This window comes from Palaemon carinicauda, chromosome 3, assembly GCF_036898095.1.
Source record: "Palaemon carinicauda isolate YSFRI2023 chromosome 3, ASM3689809v2, whole genome shotgun sequence".
NCBI lineage: Eukaryota > Metazoa > Arthropoda > Malacostraca > Decapoda > Palaemonidae > Palaemon > Palaemon carinicauda.
Window position 1 is genome coordinate 132,250,280 of NC_090727.1, and position 14,723 is coordinate 132,265,002.

The 14,723-nt window shown below is 34.7% G+C and overlaps 1 protein-coding gene across 1 annotated transcript in view; it reads left to right on the forward strand.

The window, feature by feature from the left end:
- The first annotated feature begins 6,161 nt into the window (after nucleotides 1-6,161).
- Nucleotides 6,162-14,723, forward strand: part of LOC137638539 (peptidyl-alpha-hydroxyglycine alpha-amidating lyase 2-like) — a 44,856-nt gene continuing 36,294 nt past the window's right edge. The window contains exon 1 of the mRNA XM_068370669.1: nucleotides 6,162-6,510. Within this exon, the coding sequence (XP_068226770.1) occupies nucleotides 6,358-6,510 (153 nt within the window). The 5' untranslated portion in view covers nucleotides 6,162-6,357. The remainder of the gene's footprint in view (nucleotides 6,511-14,723) is intronic.

The window sequence follows — 14,723 nt, forward strand, 5'->3', positions numbered from 1 at the left end:
TGTATGCCTTCCCCAGGTTCCTCCACAGACTTCTATCCCAAGCTATTCTGTGCCACTGTTGCTTATGTTGGTCTAAGTCATCTCACCAGTGGGTTTTTTGTCTTCCTCGGTTTCTTGTGTATCCTCGGGGTGTCAAGAAGGTTGTTCGTGATGTCCATCTGTTGTCTGTCATCCTGGCAATGTGCCCCGCCCAGTTCCATTTGAGCTTGCTAATGGTTTCAAGGATATCCATTACTTTAGTTTTTTGACGTATCCATTTAGCTGTTTTTCTATCCTTATTCCTATAACCAGCCTGAATGCTACCATATACTGCGTTGTTTATAATTACAGTATGTATGCAATATCATGGATACAGAAATTACAAATTGTAACAAAATCAAATACAATAGACTTCATGATATCTGGAGTGAGCATAAATACAAATTACTTAGATTTAGGAAATTTTGTTTGCAAGAGTCTATAGGATTGATGTACAAGTCATTGAATAAGTATTTTACATTCAGTATGGTAAAATCACTACTAGAATGGTTAAACAAATACATAAAAAAATGAAAGGAAACCATTGTTATATAAATGATAATTTAAAACTAAGCGTATTTAGGTGTGCCACGCTCAGGTGTAGTTACAATGAATGGTAAACTATTGGAAATCATGAAAATAATATAATCAACATTTTGCGTGCATGTAGAAAATTTACATTCAACTAAAGTATTGCAGAAAAATTTCTTATCTCGTACATTTCCTTCATGTAAGAGGTGGAGCAGTCAGTACACCTCAAGGTAGACACTGTAGGCATTACTCAAGTCTTTGCTGCATCCTTTCAACCCTTAACTGTGCTAACCCCTAGGGGGGATGAGGTGCACTGTAGGCATTATATAAGGATCTTTGCAGTGTTTTATTTGGCTCCTAGCTGTACTTGTTTGATATCCTTCAACTTTACCTCCGTTTAAACTTCCTTTCTTCCATAATGTTTTTACCTTCAACTTCATAATGTTACTTTGGGTTTTACCCCAGTTGTGCATTCTAGGCACAAGGAATGTTGCAGAAAGTTACCGGGATTTAGTAATTGGGACAGTGTGGTTCCTATACTCTTGTTATAGAAAGGATGTTTCAGCTTTAGGAAAATGCTGCTGATAATCAGTTAAGTACTAATTTAAACCGGAAGCTCATAGTATTTTACTACCCTGGTCCAGACCGTTGATTCAACTTAGAAGGAAACTTCCAACACCCTCAGGATTATCTGAATATGTACATCTTTCCCTCATTCAATCTGATCAGTGAGTGCTTAACTGAGTGTTGATCATCCCAGGACTCTGGGTGACCTCTCATATTGGTTCCATGGCGACCTGGTACAATCTCATACTATCCCTACCATATTCTTGTTGATGTTATCGTTATTTGGCCTAATACTGATAATCAGTGTAAAGTCTGACCATGATATTGGGTACAATAAGATAGATTTGTGTCATGCTAACTCATTGGGGACATCTGAATCTGTGTTATATAGACAGGAGAAACAACATCCCTGGTTTTAGGCTGCAAATTCTTATGATAGCCCAAGAACTTTGTGATGTATTAAAGGGGACTAGGTGTTGATAGCATTTAACTCTGTGACTAGTATTCCAGTAAAACTGGAGAGGAATGATATCCTGTTTTACAAGATTAAATAATACGTAAAGTTAGAATTCGGCTATCCCCAATTTAATAAGGGTGAAGTGGTTTACCAGCTTATATCAAACAGATGTAGACTTTCCAGTTATATATCTGTTTTTCCTAATTTCTGCACCCACCTTTGGGCTTCTACTTCAACTCGGTTCCTGATTCCATTCTTTTACCTTGTTGTTCACTTGAGTATCCTATTGGGCCTTAACTGTACTCGCATTTTACCACTCTACTACAAGTCTTCCGGCTCCCATTTATTTATATTTTACTGTCCAACTTCTTAATTTCTTTTTTTATACTGCAACTGATGGATTTTTTAATGTTGAATACTGTTTTAGAATGATCTCTCAGGCCCAAGAGATGGGCCTCATGGCCAAAATGCAAATATGCAATAAAATCCAACCCAAGCTTTATTAAACTTTTATTTCTTAATACAACTGCAGAGTTTACCTCCAGTTACACCTTGGAACTGAATGGCCTCACTATCCCCAGTGTTGACCCAGATTTCATGAATAAACTCAACTTTTTCCTTTAGCACACATTGTTAGACTACCAATCTGCATTTTCCTTGTCCCCTCTTAGCAGTATCATCTACAAGCAACAATCAATTCACAACTCTCCTTTTTATCTCACAGAATTGTTTGTATATCAACTGTCCTATCTGCAACCTCTCGTTTTATTCCAAACATAAGGATATGTAACAGCCGCAGAGACGACACATCCCTGTCTCAGGACACAATCTCACCTGTCTACATAAACTATCACACTTCCCTCCCATCATAAAAATTCTAACTGTTCTCGATAAACTATCGTTTACATCACACATAAATAACTTCTTTATTGTCTCTATTAGTTCTCACATAGGTCATGTATCCCAAATACAGTTTATTCGCATACCAGGTCCCCCATCGCAAAATCTCTTTATTTTAATAAAAATTTTACTGTGTACCATCCTTAATATATTGAGTAACATTTGTGCCTTATAACTCTTGTACAGTACTGTAGTTTCTCTTATCACTTTTCATTTCCACATTGTGGGTTATTCCTATCAGCCACCCATTCATTTAATACCTTTCCCTCATTCAGACATAACTTACAAATTGTGGTCAGCCACTCCATTATATCCAAATAGATGCAAGACTATAACTGAAATCAGGATATTATGGAAATTTGAACAGACAAACAGCTTCATGAAGAGAAGGTTGACTAGGCTGAGATTGGTTGAATAAATAACACCCTATAAATGTCTTAATTTTCTCTATTTTTTTCCCCCTTTGTTAAATATATAAGTTACTACCATAAATATTTCAGCCTTACGCTAACATTCTCAGGCATTGTTTCGCTGAATATTCAGAAAATCTTCAAATCACTCAATCCATAAACCCAATACTGCATTCACGTTGGATAGCATCTTAAAGTATTGATCTTATATTCTAGTATATGTCGGCCTACTGTTCTTTTTCTGCATTTACTCCCATGTGAAACATCACAGTTGAATGTTTTAATTTCGATACAGCAACAGCGTCAGTTGTAGTTTAGAAATAACACTGCAAGTGTTTTTTTTCTCTTGATTAGTTATCACAACTGGATCCTTGTCTTCATTCATTGCCCTCCTTTGCCTAATTAATCACACCAAAGGCCATGATGACATGCTTGTCTGCATAATTAACCCCAAGGTCATGATCACATGCTATCCACTGCCAACTGGTTTTATCTGCTCTCGGGGATAAAAACATTTGTGTATTGGTTCTGGTATAGCTGAGACTAAATTATTTTCTGTGAACTAAAAAGGGATTGCTACTTGCCACCTATCAAGATGAAGAGGAGAACTAGAGCTAGAACAAGTCTTCGTGGAAGTACATGAGCAACCTTAGCTGGTTTGGATAAAGAACCATTTGGAGATACTTGATAGTAAAATTTTAGCTCTGTTGTCGAGTCTATCTCCTACAAATAAATTTATCGGGGGTTCTTTGAGGAATTGTGCTTGTGAATAACTGATTGCATTTCCAATTTTTCCATAACAGTTCAAATACCATGTTTCGTCTGAAAGAAATAATTTAGTTAAGGGGGGATGATATCTACTTGTTTATTAACAATTAGTTTCCTGATGATTTATTTTGAAAATCAAACTGAAATAAGACATCAATGATGCAAACCAGTATGATATTGGGTGATAAAATATCTACAATCAATGATGAATTCAAAGATTTCAGTTTTATATAATTATTTCTAAACCGACATTTTTAAGTATATTTGTCAGTGGGTCTGTCACGCTTACCCTTTCATCACCGATCCTCTTATACAGTCGAAGGATTTCCTTTAGACTTAGTACAAAATAGCACCATAATGCAATTGACCTTCTGTTGCGTGTACCTTATCAACATAACCAATTATACCTGGTTCAAGGCATTTCAGATAAAACTAGTGCAAAGACAAAGAATGGCACATCATCTGTTGTATTTCATGTGTAACTTAACGTAATTTTTTATTGCTAAGGATTTTTGTGGGAAGGTTAAACCGGATTGTAAATCCTGTAGAGTTTTGTTGAGATTTCATATTTTCCCTTCAAATAAATTCATTTTATATAACTTCTAGGTATAGTAGTTATTGTAATCTTAATCACCATACTCTTCCTTAACAAATTAAGCATGATAATATTTTTATGATGACTGCAATGATTCTTGAAAAAGCGGAATTTTAGCATTAAAGTAAATTTCAAACTAAAAAAAACACTAAACAGTTTCACTTCAAAATATGAAGTCTGAAGCTCTTATTGTTCAAAATTAAATTATGAACAATGTTATCCTATATCTATCTATATATACATACATATATATATATATATATATATATATATATATATATATATATATATATATATATATATATATATATATATATATATGTCTGTGTGTATATATATATATATATATATATATATATAATATATATATATATATATATATATATATATATATATATATATATAGGTATAAAGTAATCACAGACAATTTCATGCCATAAGTAGCTTATTGGATCAAGGATGAAACCTCAGTGCTGAAAATTTTCATGAGGCTAGCCGCTTACCTTGGCAGGTTACTTCCCAGTAGCACGTTTATTCGAAATTTAATTATTAGCTCTTTTCACTTCTATCTTAAGGCCTTTCTCCAATAAAAAAAAAATCTCATAATCAGCCAGGTTATCTGTTCTCCTCCTCTCTAGCTGCTCTTCTAACAGTTTCTGTACAATTTCATAAAACTATCCTTATTTAATCTCTCTTCATGGCGAAGCCACCTCAAGCTTCCTTGATCTGCTGTTTCACAGATGCCAATCTTTGCACCATCTTTTCTAATCCTCACATTTACTGTGTGTGTGTGTGTGTGTGTGTGTGTGCGTTCGAGTTTGCAGTATATGCCTATCTCATATTGACTTTATGGTTTTGTTACCTGTAGATTTATTTTTTTCTTCTCACACTAGCTCAGTTAAACTATACAATGTTATTCACAAGACTAGCGTGGGTAGTGCACACCTGTTGCTGCCAGTTACGTGTCCGCCTTTTTAATTAGTCCAATGAAACAAGTGTCAAAAAATGGAAACGAAGGACGTAATTTTTTTTTTTTTTTGCTCATAGTTATTTGCTTTGACCTTTTATGGTAATGAACGTAATCACTACGATAGTGATGAAGTTTATGTTGATGCCAATTTGCATATTGATGAAGTTTATGTTGATGGCAATTAGCATATAAGTGGTATAACTTTTCACCTTATCAATAATCAAACCTTCGTAAAATTGATTTGAAACATTCATTATGATTAAATGATTTATAAAGTTTTTATTAGCGGTGCAGCGTTATTATTATTATTATTATTATTATTATTATTATTATTATTATTATTATTATTATTATTATTATTATTATTATTATTATTATAATAAACTAAGTTACGATATTCCTAGTTTGTTAAGCAAGGTGCTATTAGCCCAAGGGCCTCAATAGGGAAAAATAGTCAGAGAAAAGGAATCAAGGTAATAAATAATTTGAGAAGTTATGAACAATTAAAATAAAATATTTCAAGGACAGTTGCAACATTAAAACTGATCTTTCATATATAAACTATATTTAGAATGGAAACACTCGTCCTCCTCTGGGTATTTACCTATACCTACGCATGCGTCAAAAATGACATCAGTGTTGTCATGGCAACCAGAATCGATGGACCCAGTTCACAGTGTTGCCAGGTATGGGAATTTATCCCTAGAATTTGGGACTTTTTGGATGTCTGATGGGAATATGCTGTACAAATTTCTATGAAGAAGAAACAAAGCTGCGTAAATCTTTATATTGTTGCAATTAGTTTGCTTGCACTTATATGAAGTAGAGTAATTTCTATATTAGCAAAGTCTACATGATCAGAGGAAAATAGATTTGTGGAAATAGGGATTTTTGGGGGGTTGTTTTGGGGATTTTTAGACTAAGCCATCTGGCAACACTACCAGTTCATTCAAGGAAACCGCTGAGTGAGGTCGCTGTGTCAGAAGCCACTTGAACATCGTACTAATCGGTCTTCTGTCGTAAAGGTTTCTCCTTACTGTTGTAAACCTTTCTACTCTTTTCCCCCTGTTGATTTAGTTGAAGAAAGGTTAATAGTCAATCGGAGAGCACCGTTCACCGGCCTAAAGCCGAGAACGAGCCGATGGAAGTGATATTTTGGTTGAGAATTTTGACAGCCATATGGTGCCTATCCTGCGTTTTGGGCGGCCGATTGCCCGTATACGATTATTCTGACCTCGATGATGATTTCTATTCCGAACTGAGGAATCTCCTTGATGGCAACGCAGAGAGAAAGGTGAGAACGAAAAACATTTCCCATTTCTTTGTTTTTATCCCCAGAACTATTTTTTGCGTAGGTCCATATTGCACTGCCGCCGAGGTTCAACGAATATGCAATTGAGGTATTTAAAGAGGGTAGATTATCCTTGGCAATACTTAAAGTAATGTATTTATGGTCATATAGGGTAAAGGTCATATCTCCTTGCTGTGCAATAGATTTTTCCCCAAGATAAACGGGAGAGAATCGCTTGGACTTAGGAAATTTTGATACTTTTTACCGATGACGCAATTGACATTTTTTTTCTTTTTTTGAAAGAGCGTGTCCTTATTAAACGCACTGCCTCTATTTGTATATTTAATAGATTCAACGTTTAGACTTGCCGTCGTCCAGCATGGGGTCTTGATATCTCTTCATTGGCACACCTTGCTTTGAGCTTCTAAAAACAGTGCGTAGTGTTTTGACTATAATGTACGTACCTACCTCTCGCCAAACGCATAATTTCAGATTGTCTTTTTCAACCTTACTTAGTTCACCAAAGTTTTAGTATAGGCATTAAAACGTATAAGAAAAAACACGAAATTGAGGAGCAGCTAACAGCTTAGAACTAGAACATTTCTATTATATTTTTGCTTTAAAACAACTACTGGGAGGATGCTTGTTTCATTTATGAGAAGGATTTATATATATATATATATATATATATATATATATATATATATATATATATATATATATATATATATATATATATACACGTACTGACACACACGCAGTATATAATGGTCCTTAGACGACGACAATCTAACCCTTTTATTATTATTATTATTATTATTATTATTATCATTATTATTATTATTATTATTATTATTATTATTATGCCCTTACAAAAGCTACGATCCAGTACAATGCATTACTGTTATAAATTTTTCGTTTCTGATGAAAAGGAATATAAAAAATGCGAATCTATGAAATTAAAGAAAATCCTGATAGAGATGATTATACAATAAAAAGAAAATACTAATGGGATAATAAAGACAGCAAAGAATATAAGAAAGAAAGGATTCTTGGACGTAAAAAAATAGGTTCTCTCTCATATGTGATCTACCGAGTTGTTTTCATTCGAATATGTGATACCGATGAAAAAAAAAAAAACTATAGATGGACTTAAGGCGTGTACTATGACAGCCATCAGAAATAAAGATGGGTTAGCATTATACAAAGTGTTGAGATTAGAAGCTAATTTGAACTTTAATGTGTCGATATGTTTCAAGTTGGAAAAAAAATAGTGAAGTCAACTCAACAAGTTGATGTAATAATTCCATCACAAAAGAAATAAAAAAACAAATACAAGAAACAGACAAGAAATGCAATATAAAATGTTGCCCAAGACATGAAGAATAGCGTGAAAGAAATTATGAATGAAATAGAAAAGCGAATAAATATATACCAGATGAATGGGATGAATTAGAAATATTAAAAATGGGAAATTCTTAAGCGAGCAGATTAGATATTGACAACAGAATGGTACTGTTTATTACGATCACACCAAGGCATTTAATTAATTACTACTTATTGAGATTAAGAATGATATTAATAACGAGATAGCCAATTTCAGTTTGGAGGAATCAACAGCAGATCATGTTAACTGATAATTATTATTATTATTATTATTATTATTATTATTATTATTATTATTATTATTTGCTAAGCTACAACCCTGGTTGAAAATGCAGGATGCTCTAAGCCCAAGGAATCCAACAGGGAAATAGCCAAGTGAGGAAAGGAAATAAACTATGTAAGCTATAAGAAGTAATGAACAACAATATAAAATATCTTAAGGTAAGTAGACAACGTTAGAATAGATCTGCCATATATAAACAATGAAGAGAGAATAGTGCGCATGAGTGTACCCCCAAGCGAGAGAACTCTAACCCAAGATAGTGGAAGACCACGGTACAGAGGATATGGCACTACCGAAGACTAGAAAACATTGGTTTGATTTTGGAGTGTCCTTCTAGAAGAGCTACGTACCATAGCTAGAGTGTTTCTTCTACTTGTGGGGATCTCCACTTAAATGTGGTTTGTGGATGCTGTGAAATGTTTTGATTAGTTTTTCTTGAAGGACTGTATTAAAGATTTGAGGAAAATGGTAGACGGAGTTGATGCCAAGTTGATATGCGAATTAAATGAATACTGCAAAGCTACATTTAATTGTCCAGTCGAATATACAAAGGAAATTAGGATTGAAATAAAGGTAAGACAGATTAAAATCTTTGGACCAAAAGTATGCTCCACTGTAACAAAGTATGGTAGAAAATACTGCGCCTGATCAGAAACATCGGAATGTAAGGCCTGATATATGTTGATGACATTATGTACAAAAGTAATCGGAATGTAAGGCCTGATATATGTTGATGACATTATGTGCAAAAGTAATAACAGAAATAAAGTACATAAAACCACAAGCATGTACCGTTGTAAGAAAGACATCGAGAAATTAACTTTTAGCACAATCTTCAGAAGTCCGTTTAAGGGCAGGGGGAGGGCCCCAGGGGCGGGGGGAGGGCTCCAGGGGCAGGGGGAGGGCCCCAGGGGCAGGGGGAGGGCACCAGGGGCGGGGGGAGGGCCCCAGGGGCAGGGGGAGGGCCCCAGGGGCGGGGGGGAGGGCATAATAATAACAGTTAACCTTCACAATAACAGTTATCGATTTTATGAAAGCTTATGTACAGGATAATTTTGACATTGGCAAAATTCATTCGCCTCACGATAAAATATTTTGTATAATGTACTTGGACCAACAACGTTACCAAGCATTGCTCGTGCCTAGAATGTGATTTTTTTTTTTCTATTTGTAATGTTTGTACGAATATCAACCAGTGCCTCGCAGTTGTAAGCTAACAGCTGATCCCAAGATCAGCTGTTGTAGTAGGTACTGTTTGGCATATTAATCAGTCCAGTTTAAAGGAAGAGTCAAGAGATAGTGACACTGCCCTAGCAAGCAGGATACTGCGCTAGAGACAGACCATATATATATATATATATATATATATATACATATATATACTTATATATATATATATATATATATATATATATATATATATATATATATATGTATATACTTATATATATATATATATATATATATATATATATATATATATATATATATATATACACTTATATATATATCTATATATATATATATATATATATATATATATATATATCTATATCTATATATATATATATATATATATATATATATATATATATATACTTGTATATATATATATATATATATATATATATATATATATATATATATATATATATATATATATATATATATATATGTGTGTGTGTGTGTGTGTGTGTGTGTGTGATCAACGCCTAAGTCCCCTCCCCACCCAGACTAGGATCAAGGAGGGCCAGGCAATGGCTGTCGAAGACTCAGCAGGTAGACCTATAAGATCGGCCAAAGCCCCCATCCTTAGGTGACAAGGATGGTGAGGTTGGAGACACTAAAGGAACTACAACGAGTTTGAGCGGGACTCGAACCCCAGGCAGAAACGTTATCAATAGGCCATAAAAATTACAGTACTATTTACGTTTTATGAATCCTAATCAAAATATGTTTGTTCAATTGTTTCTCACAATCTTTGGGCGGATATTATTCGGTTTTCCACATGTATGTTACAGCGAAAACGTGTAATAACCGAATTCATGAAATCACTAGTTTACAGTGAATGCGTGTAATGAGTGACCGGTAGTGATTGCATGTAATCACTGAAAATTTCCATGATTGAACATAACATCTACTCCAACAACCAACACTAAACCTGATTGTTATGTCTTATTTTGAGTAGTTTATTAAGTCTGAAACTCGCTTCGAGTTTCTTGAGTTAATCATCGGGAGTCTAGGCCTACTACTCCCCCTGGGTTCTGTGTTGAGTAGCTAAATAAATCAATAGCTGAAATTATTCCAGAGTTAAAACCATATGACCTAGGCTGATTATTGCCCAAGGGAATCCACGGTACATACAAAACGATGGTGCCATCAAGGATATATGCTTATTAAAGCGGGTTTAAACGTTCGAACGGTTCGTCAAACGCGGTTCGACAGACAAGTGTTTGAAGTTATGTTCGAATGTGTGAACGGGTATTTGGTTGTCGAACACGTTCGTCGAACGGTTCGAAGAAAGTCTGTTCTCGCTTGCCTTTCGTGGGCTGGGCTTCATCACCCACAAACTTTATGCATTTGTGGCTGACTCCACCTCTCCGAACCGTTTGACGAGCAAGTGCTGCAACCCGATTCGACGAACCGTTCGAACGCGTAAATCCCACTTTACGACTCTAATGACTGGTACACAAGAATCAAATTCCTACAGTTCCAGAAAAACTCCAGCTTTAATGCTAGTATTAATTTAGTGTCATACACCGTGCTGTTTGGCTGTGATGTCAAAGTCGGATCGACTTCTTCCTAACAAAGTGATTTTCTCGCATACAAACCGAAGATGAATTATCAGAACTTAGTTCAGATTTAGGTAAAATCATGTTTTAAATAGTTTGCGTAGAAAGTAACTAATGATGGAAATTATAAGCTTATATTAATTTGTTTTTATTTCACATTTATTATCAGGTAGTTTCCTAATAGCCTACTAAATCCCGAATAAAAAAATGTAGGAGACTAAAAACTCTTATTAACACAGTAATTTCATGTAATCACTGATCCACATTTTCAGTTGTTGCATGCAATCACTAACTGACGCAGTGATTACATATATTTGCTGAAAAGTTTAGTGATTTAATGATAGCAAGTTTTCCACGTATACTCTTCATGCGAATTATTATTATTATTATTACTATCCAAGCTACAACCCTAGTTGGAAAAGCAAGATGCTATAAGCCCAAGGGCCCCAATAGGGAAAAATAGCCCAGTGAGGAAAGGAAATAAATAAATGAAGAGAACAAATTAACAATAAATCATTCTAAAAAAGGCAACAACGTCAAACCAGATATGTCATATATCAACTATTAACAACGTCAAAAACAAGTATGTCATATATAAACTATAAAAAGACTCATGTCCGCCTGGTCAACAAAAAAGCATTTGCTCCAACTTTGAACTTTTGAAGTTCTACTGATTCAACTACCCGATTAGGAAGATCATTCCACAACTTAGTAACAGCTGGAATAAAACTTCTGGAGTTTTATATATGTTATATAAAAATCATGGTTTCACAAGGACAGCATATTTCACCAACAAAGGCATTTAACTCTACATATTTTGTATTAAAATAAAAAGCTATAAGTAGGCACGGGAAAGTAATATATTGTATAGTTCCATAGCTCTGTACCATGGGCTTCCGCTGTCTTGGGTTAGAGTTCTCTTGCTTGAGGGTACACTCGGGCACACTTCTATCTTATTTCTCTTCCTCTTATTTTGTTAATTTTTTTTGTAGTTTATATAGGAAATATTTATTGTAATGTTGCTGTTCTTAAAATATATTATTTTTCCTTGTTTCCTTTCCTCACTGGGCTATTTTCCCTGTTGGAGCCCCTGGGCTTATAGCATCCTGCTTTTCCAAGTAGGGTCGTAGCTTAGCAAGTAACAACAACAATAATAATAATAATAATAATAATAATAATAATAATAATAATAATAATAATAATAATGGCCACTGTGAAAAAAGAAAAATGGCTGGAATGTTACGAAAATACGTTTCCTATCACGAAAAGGAAAAAAAAGAAAATATTTTTATGGCATCTCTTGTTTGAGGGTACACTAGGGCATACTATTCTATATAATTTCTCTTCCTCTTTTTTTGTTAAAGTTTTTATAGTTTAGATAGGAAATATTTATTTCAATGTTGTCACTCTTCTAAGAATGTTTTATTTTTCCTTGTTTCCTTTCCCCACTGGGCTATTTTCCCTGTTGGGGTCCCTGGGATTGTAGCATCCTGCTTTTCCAACTAAGGTTGTAGCTTAGCAAATAATAATAATAATAATAATAATAATAATAATAATAATAATAGAGAATGTGAACAAAGTAAGTCTGACTGTGGTTTACTTGAGTCAGAGAATTAATTGTGGGAAATGGCAGGTGTTATGTCGAGTTTACACATTGTACGTTATGTAAGCCTTGAAATCACTTGTAGAGTTTTCTCTCTTACATCACACGAAAGCGGTGTCACAAAATTAATGAGTTTACGCTCATTTATACAAATCTTACACGACTGTATTACCCTATAATTGCATAAGTTTCTTCGTATCTTGCCATTTTATTTATGTTCCATCTTGTTCATTTATGTAGGTTTGATAATTATCCTTTTTACAGATTTTTAAGTTAGCAATAAACTAACAGCTATTGGGTATTAACTGAAGACATATTGTCGAACAATGGGGTGTTTTTGGGAGCCTAGAGGTCTATCATCTGAGCCACCAGCAGCCATTGCCTGGCCCTCCTTGGTCCTAGCTTGGGTGTAGAGGGTACCTTTGGCGCTGATCATAATATGTATACAGTATATATGGTCAGTCACTAGGGCATTGTCCTGCTTGATGGGGCACTGCCACTGTCCAGTGTCTTTGCCATTCACGAGTGGCCTTAAAATCCTTGCATATCGCATCCAACCAATACGTTATTAAATGGTCGTTTATAGTCACCATTATATTCTATTTGCATCCACTTTTTTTATGAACTTTGTTCTTGTTTTCTTCCAACCGGTTGCCAAATTTCCCTAACTTTTACCTCGTAGTATAGTTTTATCCTCAGTTTCCTTATCTCCATTTTATGCAGCCCTAGGAAATGGTTGTCATGAGCTCGAAATTTTCATATCTTGTCAGACGAAACAATAGAATGTAGCCCAGAACTCGAAAAAAAGGGTAAAAAGAAAAGAAAAAAAATCGTTACCGTTATCATGTGTGGTTGAACGGTTTCACAACCCTGTCAGCTGTACTTTTATATTTTTTTATTTATTGTAATTATTTCTGGCAGTATTTGTATCGGAAAATTAACAACAGCAATTTTATTAGTTTTTATGTTGTGGATAAATGATTACCCCTCGTGCAACCTTTTCCTTGTTAGTTATAATAAGGTATACCGAAACTCGTTATCATCAAATTTGCGCTAATGGGTTTCGTTATTGATTCGTCAGCTGTGACAGCGCAGCATTTTCATTACGTCATGAGGAAGACGTCTAGCGTAGGCTACCGATAATTACAGTTAGTTTACTTTAAGAGATATGGCGGTTTTTCTTGCTCATTGCAGGACCTAAAATATTTAATTGTATGCATTCATAATTATTTTAGGTGTATCTTACAGCGTAGTCGGCTTAGTTGTCAAATTCACGGTAACATAGCACATTGAAAATAAGTTTTCATCTTCTTGAAAGCATTTTTTGATATTTTGGACGTCCAGTTTTGATAACTTGGTGAGTCATTGCACATATTTTTCAAATTTTGTCTAGCTTTCATGAGCAGCTTCCGTTGCTCAACCAGTACAGGGATAATATTATAGCTCTTGTTGGAACACCTGTTTTCAATGTTGCTTCTCTGTGTATTGTAAACTGTATATAACACCCTCAAGCACTTTGTTGTAATTCTAGCAGTAACAGGATAAACCACAAATCTATTAACATATTCATTCCGACATTTCTTTCATCATCATCATCATCTCTTCCTACGCCTATTGACGCAAAGAGCCTCGGTTAGATTTCGCCAGTCGTCTCTATCTTGAGCTTTTAATTCAATACTTCTCCATTCATCATCATCTACTTCGCGCTTTATAGTCCTTAGCCATGTAGGCCTGGGTCTTCCAATTCTTTTAGTGCCTTGTGGAGCGCAGCTGAACGTTTGGTGAACTATTTTCTCTTGGGGAGTGCGAAGAGCATGCCCAAACCATCTCCATCTACCCCTCATCACGATCTCTTCCACATATGGCACTCGAGTAATCTCTCTTATAGTTTTATTTCTAATCCTGTCCTGCCATTTAACTCCCAATATCCTCCTGAGGGCCCTATTCTCAAATCCACCAAATCTATTGGAGATATTTCTTTAAAAAATAAGTATTTCTAAGGTGATATTCATAGTGATTCTTACTTCATTATTTATATGAGCACTGGGAGAGAACACATTAGTCCAGGAATACACATAGGCCACGAACTATTAGATATCTAGACTAGTATGCATTTGGATGTCACTAAGGTTTCTTACATTATTTTCTTCCT